The 18,701-nt window shown below is 40.8% G+C and overlaps 1 protein-coding gene across 3 annotated transcripts; it reads left to right on the plus strand.

Annotated features, from left to right (window-relative positions):
* Window positions 1–380: 380 nt before the first annotated feature.
* prkacaa (protein kinase, cAMP-dependent, catalytic, alpha, genome duplicate a) lies at window positions 381–17,569 on the plus strand. Of its 3 annotated transcripts, none has more exons than XM_051386789.1 (10): window positions 381–1,205; window positions 9,749–9,810; window positions 10,346–10,474; window positions 11,171–11,269; window positions 11,378–11,460; window positions 11,548–11,674; window positions 11,781–11,876; window positions 12,100–12,222; window positions 13,172–13,336; window positions 14,435–17,569. In XM_051386789.1, exons 1-10 carry the CDS (start codon window positions 1,160–1,162, stop codon window positions 14,558–14,560), a joined length of 1,056 nt encoding a protein of 351 aa, XP_051242749.1. In that variant the 5' UTR covers window positions 381–1,159; the 3' UTR covers window positions 14,561–17,569. The 3 variants fall into 3 exon arrangements, with proteins under 3 accessions (XP_051242749.1, XP_051242750.1, XP_051242748.1); XM_051386790.1 differs by lacking the exon at window positions 381–1,205 and adding an exon at window positions 3,163–3,455; XM_051386788.1 differs by lacking the exon at window positions 381–1,205 and adding an exon at window positions 6,729–7,111.
* Window positions 17,570–18,701: the final 1,132 nt, after the last annotated feature.

Here is an 18,701-nt window from a genome sequence, read left to right on the forward strand (position 1 = left end):
CCCGTGCTAACGTCACATCCAATCGCAGATCGGTCGGGTAAAAGGGGAGGCTAGGCTACAGCACTGACTTTGTAAAATACTGCTTTGCAAACAGGATGAGGATCATAAGATGCGACTGCGTTTGATTTATGTTCTGCACGAAACTCACGTCTCATAAATATTAACAGCTGATGAATTAAAGGAAAAAAGAAACATACAGATACAGTCATGGGCGTATTGGATCCTAGCAAGTCCGGGAGGCGGGGCTTATTAATTTGACGGACCAATCGCAGCAAGGCAATGATTGGCTGTACCGACGTTTATCCAATCAGCGACGTCTCTCGGCTAAGTAGCTGTGTGTGTAGCCAATCAGAGCCTGCCAGGGGCGGGACCCGCTGGATGGATGACTGGAGTTTCCCTTGCGGTCTGAAGATTAATGGAAGGGGTCTGTTGATCTTAGGAATCGACTATCAGATGGTCGGTCCCAGGAAGCCATTGCACTTGATGCCTGGTCTATAAACGAATGGAGAGGTATCCGATTTGAAATAACCAACTGCGGGGGGGAAAAAAAAAACCGAATAACCCGGACTCCACTTTTGTTAGTCTCCACAGAAGAGGCCTGCCTTCAGAGAGAGAGAGAGAGAGAGAGCACCTGGTTGGTTCAGGCCAGGAGACGACTGCGAGGGACGCTAAAGAGCTAACGCTAGCCTGCTCGCTCGCTGGATAGACGGAAACAGCCTGTCGACGATCTGTCAAATGCTCTGGACTTGATTCTGGATCAACCGAAGCCGTCTCTGGACATAAAAGGACAGTCGATTGAGATCTTGAGTCGCCGCTGCTCGCCGGGGAACTGACGAGCTAAACACTGCAAAGCTAACAACCACTGGCCATCTCTGCTAGAGTTAGCTTAGCCCGGAGCTAACCCAGAGCGTTAGTGTCAGCTGCATACTTGGATATACTCGCTTGGGTTGGGAGTGTTTCTGAACTCACTAATTAAAGGTGTTGGAGGAAATACATTTGCACTCGTTGGTCAATAATGATAGCGGTTAGCTAGTAGCCAGCTGTCAGCTTCATTGAGCCCAGCGACTGCGTTTTTTTTTTTAGCGGTGTAGCATCACTCAGCGACTTGTAAAGGAAGAAATCAGTCCGAGCCCAGGGACTCCACCATCAGCCTGCCATCATGGGCAACACGCCCACCGCAAAGAAGGGCAATGAGATGGAGAGCGGTGAGTACCCTTTAACCCGTAGCTGCAGCAGCTAGCTAGTATATAATGCCGCCTTGTCGTTGGGTCGTTGTTTCCTGTTTCCTATAATGGCAGCGAATTTAAAAAAAAAAAGTACAACCTCAAAGCACCTGTGTAATGTGTGCTGCACCAAGGCCCGAGTAACCCTCCACACTGACACCATATTACATTGCTTTAGACACCCTGTTCTAATATGGAGAAGTGTGTTGTCAACCTTAGAGGACCATGGCCGTTCACATCCACCTATGAACTTGAGCCAAGCAGGGTTTTTTTTATTTATTTATTTATTTGTATTATTGCTGTGACTCCATGTTCATCTCGACTGAACAGCAGAGGATGTTATTCATTCTCTCCGCCGATTTTGTGGAAACGCTCGTGATTTAAAGCCCGAGGTTATATTCAGAGGTACCAGTGAGGATGACAACAACTAACCTTATACAACAGTCATAGGTTTTCTTTGTGGGTCATGTGTTTGAGAAGGTTTTTTTCTCTCTCTCTCTCTCTCTCCCCCCCCCCACCACCACCACCACCATCCCCCTTTTTTCCTCACATAAAGTTGTGAAAAGCTGCGATAACGTTGCAAAGCTAAGCCCTGCTGTGGAGTCTTCTGGTGCACTTTAATCATTATTTAAGTGTGTTTTAAGAAAGGCCGAGATTTAAAGAAGGAGTGGACATGCACATATTTTGAAGTGTTTACGTAGGTGATGAGTTGAACCTTAATGCAATGCAACCTGAGCATTGAGTCCCACTGACTGCGTTTGCCAGTGAGTGAGTAGAGGCCAGTTTGTTGTTATCAGAGAAGGAAAAAGCCACCAGGATGGGGGTCATATGATGCATGAGGGTGATCCTCTCCAGGCAGAAACTTGGGAGTTGAGGAGTCTCTTGAATATCATGTGATGAGCAGCATTTAGAACAAGGGCACTTGTATGTGTCACTGTGTGTATATGTGTGTGCGCGAGCATGCACGCACGCATACTTTTGTTTATGTGGTAAAGATGAAGAGATGCTCTTGCCAATTCCTTCGTGCACTGTTGTGCTCCCCACAACTTTTTTTTTCCCCTTCTTGACATACATTTTTATTACTAGAACATAAAAAAAAAAAGAGAAACAAGGGGAACATTTGTATAAGTTAACGACGTAAATGACAGTTACCTTCATCTACTAAATGAGTGGAAAGAATCATCCTGTTTCTTAATAAGATGCTTGTTAACTCGAAACAATTGCTTAGATTTGTCCTAGTGAGAACTGGGAGGACACCGTTTTATGTTTTTATCCACGACACTATAAATAACACTCAACAGTGCAAAGTCTGAACAGGTATCTGCAAAATGAGTGTCAGCTCCTTGTTGCTGGTAGAGAGTATGTGTGAAGAATGGCGTCCAGTCCCTCTGTAGCGTTAACCCATCACTGGTAACCCTTGTAACAAGGCCCATGACATTCAAGTGTTACAGCATGCAAGTTTTGTTTTTTCAACGCTCAAAAAGTAATGAAAATTGGGGGATTAGTAGGTTAGAAGCGTGGCCAGGGGAGGCACTGCTGGTGGGAGATTTGTTCACATGCCATGCTTCACATCCTTATCAGCCTGATCACTGAGGGTCCACCCTGATCCCCAGAGACAGGTGCAGAACAGGGGTCCAGAGCCCACACCCAGGAGCGTAATTTTCCACAGAGCAGTTAAGGACAACATGGCAGCGCGCTTTGGTTTCTACGGAAAATGGAAAGAGAGCGTTAAGAGCTCGTTTAGGTGCAAAGAGTCTGTTTCCCCTGTACTTTCCAGGCCGGAGAGGACGAGTAGAGAGCTGCTGCTGCACTAGTACACAAAGCTGAATTCTGGCCCACAGGAGGAAGCAGGGTGGACAGACACTGTGAACTGCAGCAGGAAGTGAAGGAGCAAGGAAGGTCCAGCCCAGGCTCTGCACAGTTGGTCATCGCCTCTACTGCTCTACAGACTAAACACAGCCGGCCAGGATAGCTTGAAGTTTTGGCCTTTTAAGACGCGGTTGACGTTATATATATTCTGGATTTGCTGCTTGCTAAAGACCTCCGGACATACTTCAGTTTTTGAGACTCTGTACCGGCTATCAGCTGGCTTCCTCCTGCCTTGTATGATGTCTGTTATTCACAGGCTGGCAGGAAGGCTGTTTCATCGAGCTGGGCCCTGTCTAGGGGACACAGGCAGTGGAGAAGGCAGACATGACCAACCACAGGAGGAGCTAGAGGCTTGCTGCTGGAGTGAGTTTTCATTCTGGAGCTGGACATGAGCATGGGTTAGGGACGGAGCTGTGGTCCATGCTATGTCACACCAGTTTAGCTAAAGACAGACTGAGCAATCACACGCTTAACAGATATTCGTTTTTTTTTTCTTGATAATGTTACTGTATTCAAATCATGACCTGGTGAGTTAAGTGTCTATTGGCCTTGGTGATCTTTTTATATCTTTATATATATAAAAATGTTTTTACGGCTAGCAGCCAAGACGTACGTGTGTGTGTGTGTGTGTGTGTGTGTCCATTTCCATGTATACACATACACACAGAGAGCAGCCTGTTGTTTGTCCCTGCTCTCTTGCCTATTGTTTTCTACTTGCAGTTCAAAGGAAGGCATTTCTCAGTTACTCTGGAAGTGTCTGTCATGCGCCAATGCTGCACAGCATAACGCTATCAGCCTTAAACTGTTAAGCAGTGTAATAACACACACGTACTATTGCTCTTGTGACCTTGTCACTGGGGGAGCTCTTGTGAGTCTACCTTGTATGAGTGTTTGATAGCTTGAAAATATGTATATTATGTCATAAGGGATTGTTGTATTGCATCTTGTGTGATTTGAATATGTGGCACCCTGTCAAAGTGCAACTCCCTCTATCTATAAATATCTGTTTGGTTCATGTCCTGCCCCTGCTCTGCACGCAGCTGGTTTGTGTAACAGGGAAAGGTTTGTGTTTTGGATTGGTCATCATTTCCTTTCTCCAGTTAAAGGGACTTTGTCATAAGCCTGTACTGATTACCAGTGGACCTTGCTGTTGAAATGCCAATCAGCCACTGCAGATAAACTTGTAGCACTGAACTACGGCCAGGTAACAATCCTGAGACGTGAAATACAGCAGCAAACAAAGCAAAACTGAAGATGGAGTTCAGTGATCGGAAAAGGAACTGTAGTTTCCTTTCGATTGTCTCAACGACAGCAGACATAGTGGTAATCCTTGACTTTTGGGCCTGTAAAAGCAGCAGTTGCGTTTACAGGTAGTAATACTGAAATCACTTGTACTTGCAACAAATACATCTCAGACACATAATCCACATAATAAAAAAAAATAAGGCATGTCAGGAGAGGTAAAGAAGAGAAACTATGGTTACGCAAAACACGCGAAAAACGGCTACAGCCAGTGTTTGGTTTGTCCGTTCTGGGCTATAGAAACATGGCGGTTCAACATGGTGGACTCCATAGGAGGCAACACACGGTGTCTGTAGAAAAAAAACAGCTGATTCTAAGGTAACAAAAACATAATAATTCTTGTATTCAGGTGACTATACACTAATGAAAACCTACTGATGAATATTATGTTCCATGACTGCCAGTAGATCCTCCTAAACACTACACATGACTGTGTATATTGCTCTCTTTCACTCATGTAACTTTGGTATATCACCTTGGAAACCATAGTGTTTTAATTTTGCTAATAAAATATCATGGTTAATGGTGTCATGATATGGAGAGGTCTAAAAGAAATACCAGGTGCAAACTTCTTATCATTCGTAGCTCCGTGTACTTTGTCCATGAGCTGTAAAAGTACCGTATAGGTTGAATTCAGGGTAATAATATAATGCCATGCTACAGAAACACCCTCAAGCCATACTTAATCAATCTGACACTGACATTATTCTAATAACAAAGTAGACACATAGTGTAAAAACCAACTATGTGTAAATGTAAAAGTACTATTTAATATTAAGCATACACCTCTGTTTAAAATACTCACTAACCTATACAAAAAAAACTCAACAGTAACTCAGTGAGACAGATGGATGCATGCACATTACCTGTCCTCCACATGCATTCAAATACAAGTGAGTGGAACATAAAAGTTTTGAAAACCAAAAGTCTATCAATTGGTCTAGGTGAGTTTAAGTTATTCAAACTCTGATTGCAGCCATGAATTTGAGAAAGGGGTTGACTGGCTCAACAGCAATAAGTTCACAGCCAAGAGTTGACGATGGTGTCACTTTTTTGAGTTGTTGTCAGTGTCATCAGATACTACTAGCACTCCTCTTAATGCTACAACCCGCCTGGCTGACGGTGGTGTTGAGACTGACACCACCATGGATGATTTAGGAGGAGATGGGCCTAAACAGGTCAGTCTCCACACCTACCTATGAGCTTGTTTAGGAGTAAGAAGAGATGTTTTCTTGCTGCCTGGTGCCAGAGGAGGGACTGGCTAAAGTATTACTGTGAAAGCGGATGTGGCTTTCTGTCATTTGGATGCATTTCAGTCAGTGTGTGTCCCTGCATTTATTTACACCGAATTGATTTCTTTAGTTTTTAGTAAGATTATAAGGAAAGCGACGAGAATGCAGTATTTTTGTAGTTTATTATCAAAAATGTATCCTGAGGAGCATACCAACGAATTGTTTCACTTTCACAACTACATTGCCACTTGCCAGTAATTCGGTTTGCCCTTGCTATAAGCCTTGTGCCTCCCTTGGATATTTGTTCTATCTCTGACCACTGAGTCACAGCAAAATATCAACTGCCAGTATTGAGCTGATGACTACAATTGATTTCTCCCCTTTACACAAATGAAAACACCTTCCTAGTTTACAACAACTCTGTTTGCCCTCTGAATGATTTCTTATGCACCACATGGGAATGTATGCTTTCTGAACAAGGCCTGGTGTATACTGGGACCTGATATGGAGCGCTTCACAGTTAAATGTCGGTCAGCTCGCCCTAATATAACCCCTCTGTTCCTGCGTCAGAGTGGGCCAGTGAGGCCCAGGGGAGAGATGTAGGATTGATTTTGGGAGGATCGATTCAGTACTGGCACTACACAGACTCTCTGGTGCATTTGGGCAGGGAGAAAAAAGTTTCACTGTGGTTTGTGCGTTGCTGCTTTGCTAGTGTCTCTTGAGAAAGCCACTTTTATGTTTTTGAAAACACCCAGATCAACCCTGAAAGTTTTTCATCGCAGATGTGACATCTGATTGGCTCTGCTAATTAGGGAAAGTTTTAGTTGCATCTAGATGTGTCTCGTTCATCTCAAGGGTCTTCACTTAGGCCTAGTTTTCCATAGGACTTCCTCTCTGGGTTGGATAAATATACCAGATAGTGTTTTATGCCCCTCCCCCTGATGATTATGCCCCTGTTTAGATCAATATATAGCCTCGGTGTGTGCATGTGTTTGCGTGTGTGTTTGACATGGGAGGGAGCGGCAGAAAGTACTTTGTGCACAGAATAAATATTGATACAAACCAAAGCAAGGGTCCAATTGATCTGTGTGAGTGTAACGGGAGCAGTGCTGCTGTCCATGCTAAATTTGACTGTACTGTACTGGACGTGGATGCTACTTTTTGAACTTGGTCCCCAGCAAAAGTGACGTTCACAGGAAAGACTGAAGACGCCCTGCTGGCAAGGACACTTGACTGGTTTCTGTGGATGAGTGGGGCTGCTGATCTGACCAGAGTGCTCTCAGAGGGGGAGGATAGGTCATGAGTCAGTGACTGTGAGGGAGAGGCCAAGGAAGAAGAACAGGGGAGATTTTGCTGGGCTAATGTGTGACAGGAAGAGCTCCAGAAGGCATGCAGGGAAGAGGGAGTCATCCTCGCGCTCAAGTGAATCAGGGTCGCGCTCAGCAGATGGTGCTGCACCAGAGGTACCCATAGTCATCCCAGATGGTAAGGAATTTGGGGTTACAGGAGACTTGGAGACTTGAGCCTTAGTGGATCACCTGCAATTCCCATGGTAGTTATGGCAGCCAAGCCTCCTAAATCTAACAGAGGAATTCCTCGAAGACAGCTGTTGATTTTGAGCATTTAGCTCCCAGCTACTTTTTCAGCAACGCCCACATCTTTCCTCTGATCAGCTCCAAGTTAGGACAGGAATAGCTCCATTTGTGGCTCTTTCTGCATGGAAGTGGGAGTTGAGCAACTTTGACGGGAAAAGTTTTCTCCCAGTTGACCAGTCTGCTTCCATTGCTCTCTTGTGGGAGCAACAGTGCTCTCAACGTGTTTATGCGAACTTTGGTCTTTGCCGTTCTTGCTGGCTTTCTCCCATCCTATTGTTGCAGCTGCTGGTCTTTGGAGAATTAGCAGGAAATCACATTAGCTAGATCAGGATTAAGCTTTTGTGTAGTTTTCAAGTGTATATGTGTGAGAGATGCTCAGATGTTTCCATGAGAAATTTCTTTTTGTTTATGACATTTTCCTAATATTTATCTCAGCTTTCAATATCCAAAAGTTGGTTATTAAATAAAGCAAGTCAGCTGTCAATAGTGGAAGTGCACAGTCATTTTAACTGTGCCATTCGTTATTTTTATTTTGTACTCAGTCCTATATTTGTGAAATCTTGTGTCCAAAATGTTAAGTATACAATTTTAAGAATTACCTGATTTTTATTCTAGTAATTAAGCACAATAGCTATTTTCCATTTTACAAAGATGTATTTTTACAATATCGACCATTTATTGTGTCCCAGGCTAACAGGAGAAAAAACGACTCCCTCATCTGCTATTGCAGCTAGTGTCCTCAACACTAATACACAGATAGTAAGAAGGAATGAGGAAGGACCGGTTATCTACATGTTCCCACAGAGCACTGTGATTGGCCCCATAAAGTTGAGGCTATGAGAAATGAACCACTGCATATGACACTATGTGCGCCAAGCTGTCAAAATCTGTCCACATTCATGACTGTTAGTCTATAATAGCATGTATGCGTGTATGCACAGTGTTGCATGTGTGTTCAGAGACCAGTTGTAGGTTTCCTGTCAAGGCAGCGTAGCCTCGTGTTAAACTGCATTCTTAGCACCGATCAATTTATTATTCCACAATGATGCATCGATTAGTGTCGAACCACTTTAAATGGACAGTGTCAAATCTCAGAGAATGCTGACCATATGTGAAAGAAATAGACTAAAAATTTTGTTTTTCTATTCGAAATCAAGTTGGAATATCTCAGAAATAGGTCACTCAGTGTGCAAATCCAATTTTGGCTATAATGCACTAGCATGGGTTTTGTGGTGTGGGGCAGTGGCTGCCTCCAGCATGTACAGTCCTAATGACTTCTTTGCAGAACTGCTCAGGTTGTGTCAAGCAGTATGGGCACTATAATTGAACAGCAATATCAAAGTCATGTCACAAATTTAGATAGGGTTGAGGCTTTAACTCTGGGTTGGCCACTCCAGGTTGTTTATGTCATTCCTGTGTAGTTTTGGCTCTATGTTCGGGGGTTGGTGTCTTGTTGGAGAATAAGCCTCCATCTCCAGGTTTTCTTGCTTCATTTTTTTAGTCATTTATTTTAACACGCATGCTGCAACAGTCTTGCTGCAGAGAAGCAACCCTGCATCACGATGCTTGTACCACCATCCATCATATTGTGGATGATGGGGTGATGTCCAGTGTCTGGCTCGCTGAATATAGCATTTATTATGATGGTTAAAAGGGCCAAATTTTGTTTAATTAGACCATAGAACCTTTTCCACTTTGTTTCAGAGTCTCCCACATGCCTTCTGGCAAAGCTGAGATGTCATTCAAGTGGTTTTCTATTTGCCACTCTCTCATAAAGCTTATGAATCACCCAGCTAACTGTTGTTGTACACATAATGTCTCCCGCCTCTGCCACAGAAACCTATAGGGCCTCATGGTGGCCATCATCACTAGTACCTGTCTTGCATAGAGACTTTTGGAGACAGCCTGCACTAGAATGATTTATAGCTGTGTCATACTCAATTCAGTATTTAAATAATTGACCTTTGCTATACACTAAAGGATATTCAGTGGCTTGGAGTTTTTTGGTGCCCCTCCCCTGATTGATACTTTCAGTGAATCAAGTTATTTTTGAAACGTCCTTTTGTCTTCATTCATCATAGTTTTTGGAAGGAAATAGACTCCGGTCTGAAGGAGCTTACAGATACTGGTGTATTTGATGTAAAATCACTTCACACAGATAAATGTTTGCATTAGTTGAATTCACAGTTCGACCAGGTGATAGTTATTAGTTATCTTATGCACTTTTATGGTTTGGGTAGAAGCAAGGGTTTTAGACCCAACATCAAAGAAAGTAGTGAGTCTAAGTTGAGAAGACAGATGAATGCAGTCTGTCATCAGCTGGACTTAATTGCTGGACAACGTGTATCATCAGTATCTCCACATGGCCTCCACATTTATTTTTGGCAAAAACACTGAAACTGTGGAGTTTTTTTTGCGTGATTAAGTGAAGTGAAGTGCCTATTATACAAAATCTTAGTCTGGCCTTGGTGGTTTTTAAAATGTATAAACCCTCTGTAATGAATATGCACTATGTTCATAATTACAGTGAAGGAGTTTCTTGCCAAAGCCAAAGAAGATTTCCTGAAGAAATGGGAGAATCCAGCACAGGTGAGAGAGTGAAAGAGGATTGTTTCTCCTTTTTTTTGTTTAAGCATTATTATTTTAATAGTTTTATTCTGACATTATTTTTGTACAGTGGTATTGTGCTTTTGCTAATATTGTTTTTAATTGTGTGTGTTGAGACACCTTACTGTGATAATCTTATAATAAATCTTGAATAGACTTGAGTTCTTTTTTCACATGCTTGTTCACTCTGGCAGGCAGACTAATGGAAATAGTCCCACCCCTGAACACAAGTCCTATTTATTTGAGAGGGGCAGAGCACCCTCTGCTGGGCTGATGTGAAATACATGTTTTGATTTGACCAAAAGTACACCTCTAATATAGACTCAATAAACAAAACAACGTGTTTAATTCACATGAAAACAACAAGGACTCTACTTAATAATACTTTTTATTGACATGACAGTACATTTTACTCAAGGTATTTAGGAAAAACAGTGAACTAAAAGTAGGATTAGGGTAATGTTGCTTGCAAGTTATGTACCCTCTCCTCTTATTGACACCCTCTTCTGCCCCTCAGCAAACTGCGGCATTGGACCACTTTGAGCGTTTGAAGACCTTAGGCACTGGTTCGTTTGGTCGAGTCATGCTGGTTAAACACAAAGAGACGGGCCAGCATTTTGCCATGAAAATACTTGACAAACAGAAGGTACAGTACTTCTAGCATTCAAGAGAAAAACTACTTGGTAAATAAATACGAAGGCTTGCCAGCTTGTATTACTGACATGATGCTAATGCTGTTTTTCTTGAAATTGTATTAGTAAGTGTACCAAGACTTGGACAATGTTAATCAGTGTTTAAATAAACACTTAAACTTTGAAACAGAGAGCCAGGAATAATCCACACTTACTAACAAGTATGCAGACTTGAGTTGACGACAAAAACTGAATTTTCTAGAAATATTGTCCAACTATTTAACCTTCGTCATCACCAGTATAATGTCGCAGTTATCTCTGATCTATGACGTCTCACTTGCTAGCAGCTCTTTGGAGAAGTGACTGTGACAGAATCCAATTGTTTTAGGTTTGCTGCAAGCACATCTTTTGATGGGAGAATCAGTCTTGGAATGGGATAAAGATCACTTTGTTGAAAGTTGAAATGTGCCATGAAGATACACTTCAGTTTATTGTCACTGAAAGAGTTCCTGGCTTTATGGCATGTTGATGTTACAGATTATGTCCGACTTAGATGAAATCATATGTGGAGATGAAAGAATTTGTGTTAAAATGCTAGTTTGGTTGTACTAAGACATAGGAATATAATTTAATCAAGTAGTGTATCTTTTTCTTGTTTCTATAATATGTATGAAGAGCCCTTTTGACAACCTATTTAACCCTAACCCTAGGTAGTGAAGCTGAAGCAGATAGAACACACACTGAACGAGAAACGTATCCTGCAAGCTGTCAGCTTTCCCTTTCTGGTGCGACTGGAGCATTCTTTTAAGGTATGCATTTAAAAGTTCATCTAAACAGATGAACTTCTAAGCCTGTTCACAACTTTTTTTAATGTGTGTTTTGCATGTCAGAGTGAGACTTTGCTCATCTTTCTACAGGACAACAGTAATCTGTATATGATAATGGAGTACGTACCCGGGGGCGAAATGTTCTCACACTTAAGGAGAATCGGTAGATTCAGGTGAGTTCCCTTTTTACTCGATTCCTAAAAATGTCCATGCACCAATGGTTGACTGACTGTAAACATTGTGCGTGATCTGTTTTGTAGTGAACCACACGCCCGCTTCTACGCAGCCCAGATTGTACTGACCTTTGAATACCTTCACTCGCTGGATCTCATCTACCGAGATCTTAAGCCGGAGAACCTGCTCATTGACCAGCAAGGTTACATACAGGCAAGGATCTTTTTCCTTACTTATTGACAACAATTATGGTTCATCGGTCTCTGTGCTCTTGCAGTATGTGTGGTCAGTGCTCAGACCTGTACACTCTGTTATGCAGGTAACAGATTTTGGATTTGCAAAAAGGGTGAAGGGCCGAACCTGGACGCTTTGCGGGACCCCAGAGTACCTGGCACCAGAGATCATCCTCAGTAAGGTAAGCGCTTAGCTCGGCCAATAGTAAACACCACTGCTCTTTATTTCACAAGGGCAGGGGAGTTCTCAGCTCAACATGGGACTTTAACTCAATTTTATGCTTGTAGTCTATTATATATTATAGTGTGTGTGTGTGTGTGTGTGTGTGTGTGTGTGTGTATATATATGTGTAGGAGTTTTGTTTAAGGACATATCTGACATTTTATTTCCTTTGTGTTTTCCAGGGTTACAATAAAGCAGTGGACTGGTGGGCTCTGGGAGTGCTCATATATGAGATGGCTGCTGGTTACCCCCCCTTCTTTGCAGACCAGCCTATTCAGATTTACGAGAAGATTGTATCAGGGAAGGTGAGTTTAGAGAAGCCTACCTAAATAATCCCTTTTTCATTTTAGTTTTTGTTGCTTGATTGTTTTTGTTGCACAGCACAGTGCGCAATTCCACACTGTTCCTCAAAAGAGGGGGTGGGTTGCAAGCTATAGTTTGTAAACTAACAATTTCCCTTTAACAGTCTATAATTCATACCAGCACTGTTTTTCTCATTTGTGAAAACTATTTAATAGTGATAGTATTGTCACAGTACATCAGTCTTAATTAAATGAAGAGGATTGTGGTGGTGGTTTTGGGAAAGATTTGCAGGTAAAAGATTAAAAGTTAAGGGTAACTGTCCAACATGAGTCCTTGGTGAAATAATGTGTGCATTATATATCTCTTAATTAATAGGACTTGACATGACCACACCTCATTTTTATTATTTTAACATGTTATGTTACTTTTTTTTTTTTTTTTTTTTTTACTTCATTCATCATGTTATTACAATAAATGGTATAAATCCGGAAGCATTCCTGGCATCAGTTGGTGTTAAACAGAGCGTTAGGAAAAAAAGTGCCCTCAGCGACTTTGAACGTGACCTCATAGTTAACGTTAGACAGGCCAGTTTTAGCATCTCCCAAATGGCTGTCATCTCTGGCTTTAGTGTGTGGTTGTAACTCAGTGGTGGCGACAAAGGAAAAACTACCGGTGGTAAGCGATCCTGTGGACAAAAATGGCTTATGCGTCAGCGGGGTTAGAGCAAAGTGGAATAGTGCAAACAGGCAGACGTGTCACAAACGGGCAAATCACGTCCAAATTCAACATTTGTGGGCACAATGTCATTTTAGACCATACCACTCAGCACTATCCCTCACAGGCTTGCCCTAATGTACAACAGTAGGGCCTGCAGTCTATTTAGAAAACATAGCATGAGGTATAAAATGCTGGGTTTGAGAGACACACTCACACTTTCTTTTCTGTGTGCAGGTTCGCTTTCCCTCCCACTTCAGCTCAGACCTGAAGGATCTGTTAAGAAATTTGCTGCAGGTGGACCTGACCAAGCGCTTTGGCAACCTCAGGAATGGAGTCAATGATATCAAGGGCCACAAGTGGTTTGCCACCACTGATTGGATTGCCATCTACCAGAGGAAGGTTCGTACAGTAGTGATGTATACAAATAGAGCCCACTATCTGAAGGGCAAAAGAAAAGGGATGTTGACTAAGGAAAATGGCTTTAATGAGACTCTGGTCAGTCTTCAGTCTACATTTGTGGCTATGGGTAATTTCACACCATCTGTGCTTCCTCTGCACAGATGAGGCTAATGGAAATATTTCTGAAACACACAAAACATGTGTTTCCCTCAGTTTTTTTCTTTCATGACACAAAAGCTGGTGGGTTTAGCAGGATTACAACAGTAATGCAAAATCATTTAAAGAATCTAAAGTCGAACTACTTCCTTCCTTATTTGACATTAAAATGTGAATACAAACAGAACCCTGTTTCTTTGGTCCACATAAAAGAGTTTTATTTGTATAAAGCCTAATCATAATTAAAGTTGTCAGGGTGGTTCACAAAATAAAAACAGGAACAAATTGAAGCGACCTCTGCCTAATCTTGGACTCATAAGGAAAAGCTGGGGAAAATGCTGCACAGAGAGGGGTCCCCCTACCAGTGCAATCAGGCATGTAGTAGGTGCAGTGTGCAAACAAAGGTTAAACGCTGATAACAATAAAAAACTATAAACACAATACACAGAATAAACACTATAAGAACATGTAATTCAAAGCACACACATTGTGTTTGTCTTGATGTATTTTAATGGAAAGAAATCTTGCTCTAGAGCGCTTAGTTTTGGTATTAATTTTACTTTCCCTGCCTACATATAATGCAAGTTCATATGTTTTTCACGCAGTTTAAATTATTTCTGGGAAATTACCAACCGAATTGGAAATAGAGGATTTGGCTTCGGGGAAACACATGATCACAAAATTAGTTCTGCAATGTGGTCACAGATGGACTTTCAAGCATGATTTCTTGATTATCTAATGAATTTAACTCCTATTTTACTTCTATTTTAACTTACTATGTACAACTATAAATTAATATAAATGTGATTTTAATTGTCTCTTTATCTCCCGGGGGCCTATTCCAATGTCACCCAGTAGTTTATGGTGCATGCTATGGCTTTGGTGCTCTCTATTAGACTAAACTGCATCATTCTGATGATTTGACTGTCCTGTGTGTTCTAGGTGGAAGCTCCCTTTATTCCTAAGTGCAAAGGCCCTGGTGACACGAGCAACTTTGATGACTACGAGGAAGAGGAAATCAGAGTCTCCTTCACAGAGAAGTGTGCAAAGGAGTTTGCTGAGTTCTAGATTCCAACCATGAGTAGCGGAGAGAGAGAGAGAGAAAGAGAGAGAGAGAGACAGGTATTTAGAAAGAAAAAGGGGGTCAGAAGAAAGGAAGCGCTAGGGTGGACTGCTAACTTGCTTATTTGTAATGACGACAACAATGTAAAATCCCCCCAGTCGAAAGGTAGACAAAGTGAAGAAAGATCCAACAGAACCAGCAGTGTTGCCTTTTCTGATTGTTTCTCTGTTACCTATTCATTTTATTTATCCCTCTTGTGTTTGTGGCAGGGGCTCGAGGAGAACAGACATAGGTTGTGGCTGTCCAGCTATACTTGTATCTTTCTGATGGTGTAACGACATGTTTTCAGTCTTTGCAGGTTGAGGCATTGATTTTCTGTTAAGGTACTGAATCTGCTAGGCTCCTTTTTTTGAACGGGCCCTCTACAAGCTTCTCAAAGAGTGATTGTTGTATCTTTGTCACCCTGGTTCCCCACACCCCCCACCCCACCCCTCCATCTCTCCATCCTGAATCTGTCCAAGCAATACCAAGTCCAACAGATGTGCCTATCATAATGCCAACTGGTTGGAAAACTGTGTCGAAAGCATTGGTGCACAGCTTAGGCCATGGTGGCATCAGCCCTTGTGCCCATTTGGTTTGAAGCTTGAAATCTCTCTGCACCTGCCTTTGTCTGCTCAATGTGGCATGATTATTGGGTAGATGATGCACTCACTGCTTGCATTTGAAGCAGTGACCTCTTTGATCAGAGTGAAAATGATTTATCACACTTAACTTCATCTAGGTCTTACTCCTTGTGGGGCCTGTGAGAAATGGTAAACAATGAGGTCTGCATTTAAGTCTGTCTTTCTCTTAGCTGAATTTATTAGATTATTTTAAGAATCCTATTGGTGATCATTTTGTCCTTTTTTTATGTCGATCTCTGTGCTTGTGTGTTATTTAGTGCTCAAGGGTGGGTTTAAAAAGCTGTGATTTAGCAGCAACTAACATTGTGGTCACACTCCTGATTATTGTTTATTTAATTCATAGTACATTTATACATGTATATTGAGAATAAATATATATATCTATATGTATATAGATATATATGTATAAAAAATATATATATAGACACACACATCCTTTTCAACATTGTCTCATGGCTGTGAAACTGAATTAAGATTTCATAAATAAACAAATATAAATTCTGCCAAAATTTGCAAACTGAGAACATTGCAGAGTTTTCTGTATGTAATTATGACGGTGATGGATTTTAATACGCAAAAAAGTAGCAAAAACGTTTCAACAAAACGTGCATGTTATTTTTGTACAATATCACTTTTAAAGAAAGATGGCAGAGCATTATGCTTCATTTGTGCTGAGGTACCTGAGACCGTGGATAACATGCTTAACTATTAAAATGGACTCCTGGCTGCCCTATTTTGAAGACGAGCAAGACCCAGTTAAACACGTTGGAAAGATCTTCTGGGTTTTGTTCATTATTCAGTTGTAGGGCAACAGTATGATGATCATTGTCACTGAACTTGTGCTTCTCACCTTGATAATTGTTTTTGTTTTTTTCCTCCCTTCCCCTTTCTCTTGTATATACCGTACCTGTAATACCTTCAGATAGATTTGCAGTCCAACCAAATTTTTGGGACTGTTGAGATGGGAGTGTTTTTGTTTCCATTTTCCAGCTTTCTATGTAACAAATTAAACTAAGGAAGCGGTCCTAAAGCTATCCCCTTTTTGCCAAGTTTATTTCTGTGGATGCAAGACAATCGCAGACCAAATCTTATTGCTGGTTTGTTGACTGAACATATTGTTTTGGTTTGATGAAGGATGTTCGTCGCCCCCCATCCCCTCCCCTCCCCTCCCTCCATAGGCCCTAGGTGCTAGACTTTATCCATCTCACTGAAAAGCTTCTGTGAATTGTTTGATGTGCATCAATCTATTTGTCATAAAGTCTTGTAACATGACATTTTTGAGAATGTTTTTCGACTCTAAATGATTTCAGTAGGCTTGAGTAATTACTTTGGCAGTCTCTTAATGTAATTGAGATCAAACGCAGGATACCTTTTTTGAATGTCTTGAATTTGTCAGATGGAGATGTTTCAATGCTGTTTTGAAACATGACGTGTGTTTTGTATAATACATGTTTCTCTGGTGAGCTTGGTTTTTCTTGCATGTGGTAAAGCAACCCAACGGCAAGACATCTCCTGGACCTGAGACATGTTTGAGAAATCATTGTTTCCACAGCCGACAGTCTCATCACTGTTTAACCTGTTTTTTGATTTGTTAGAGCATCACGTTGAACAATGCAGTGGATCACCAACCAACTTGTCCAGTCTTTTGGAAATAGTGAAGCACATGCCACACCCTTTCAAATCTCCTATTTAATTGATTTGTGCTAATTATTTGAAACTTTTAAGACGCAGTGTAATGCTTTGAAGAGAGCACATGTAATATCTTTGGTCTTTTATGTTCTGACAAATGACTAAATCAGAGTTGGTGGGTAGAAGGTAACGCCACTTGATCCACTTCAGACACGAAGGCCATCACATTGCTTTTTTTAAATTTTATTTTTGTTTCCCATACACAACTTCTTGTCAACTGTCTGTAATTCTCTTCTATCAACTAAACACTATCAACTGCTCTGTGCTAATTTTGAGTTTTTCTCCTGTGTTTGCCTTCTATTTTCATCAAGTTTCCACACACTCTCCATTCAAACATAACACTTTTTACATCTGAGATGTTTTGCGTTCATATTTTCTAATTGTATTTTCAAAAAAAAGCAAAAAAAGCAAAAACAGAACATTAATCTTTTCCTCATGACCTGGGTACAGTGATTGTGTAGTCTATTGTACCTTTTGGGAAACAATACTGTATATCCTTGCCTTTGACAGTCTTAACTATCTTACCCTCTGGAGAACTTGACAGATACCCTTAGAACACAATGAGTATGTTAAAAAAAATATACATAAAGTAATATTTTGCAAAATGTATCATTCCAATAAACTTTTACTTGTTAAGACTAATATGTCTGGGTTATATGTAAGCTCTCTCTTCACCTTGCACTATGTCACACATTTAAAAAAAAATTATGTATTTTTTTTTTTTTTATGATATGCAAATCTCGAGGAAGGTATTTACAGCTTCTGGCTACTCTCTTTGGCTGGATCCGAGGAACAGATGTGTTGGTAGGTGAGGGAGGATGCTGTATTTTCACCGTCCTGTCTGTTACTGTGGATGTTTTAAAGAGGCTGGCAGGTGCAATTGAATAATGCAGTGTTGTGTTCATCCTGTCACAGAACAGGATCAATTACCAGCCAGCTTTCAGCACCCCTCTCCAAATGTATTCCCATCCTCGGTGCTCTCCTTTTTTTTTTAAGGATTGCATGTATCTGCATTAGTTATATGTGAAAGGCTATGAGAGCCTTCCAGATGGTTGGAAAGCAATTAAGATTAAGTAAAAGACCTCATAATGAATAAATCTGTCAAAGAATGGAAATCGATTAAAGAATTTAAAGTTATTGAGTGCTTGATTTAATTGATACTTTGACAATAATTAGACAATTGAAACAGCTACAAATGAGTAAATCAATCCAAGAATGATGTAATAAAATGAAGATGTGCATATAGAAATACATTAAGACAAATGGGCCTACCTCAGAGATCCATTTAGTAATTATTGGACTTTATAAAAACCATTCAAAAGTGGTGACTTATCAGCATACGTCATTTTGTGAATTTCTTATCTGGTCATAATTGGCAATAGAGACCTGTGAAGTGTGCTAACAAATATTACTGAAGCAATCAAACCATGAAGAACATTAGAAAACTGATTTTCACACAGACTGTGTATATGGTTAGTTCATGTATTAAATGTGGGAGACACAGCAGGCCTCCAATTCTGTTTTGAATTTTGGTGGGATCACATTTTTTGCTAACATGAAAAGGACTGTTTTCAATTACAATATTTAAAAAAAAAACGTTTATAAAATGTGTTTTATTATATGCACAGATATATATTTTTGTATTAATACCTCTTTTACCGTCCTACCTACTTAACGAATTCTTAAATAGTTAAATCTTGTGATAGGGCGACCCCAAAATTCCCAGCTACGCCTCTGGTTCTCTAATTTAATTAAAGATAATGGACGGCGTGAT

Source organism: Dicentrarchus labrax, unplaced genomic scaffold (assembly GCF_905237075.1).
Source record: "Dicentrarchus labrax unplaced genomic scaffold, dlabrax2021, whole genome shotgun sequence".
Classification (NCBI taxonomy): Eukaryota; Metazoa; Chordata; class Actinopteri; family Moronidae; genus Dicentrarchus; species Dicentrarchus labrax.

Excerpts from the sequence above, each read along its gene's own strand:
- prkacaa (XM_051386790.1), top strand. The coding sequence starts at position 3,329 with ATGATGTCTGTTATTCACAGGCTGGCAGGAAGGCTGTTTCATCGAGCT. Across the intron at positions 3,456-9,748 it reads GCTAGAGGCTTGCTGCTGGA|TGAAGGAGTTTCTTGCCAAA; the intron begins GTGAGTTTTCAT and ends TCATAATTACAG. Across the intron at positions 13,337-14,434 it reads TTGCCATCTACCAGAGGAAG|GTGGAAGCTCCCTTTATTCC; the intron begins GTTCGTACAGTA and ends TGTGTGTTCTAG.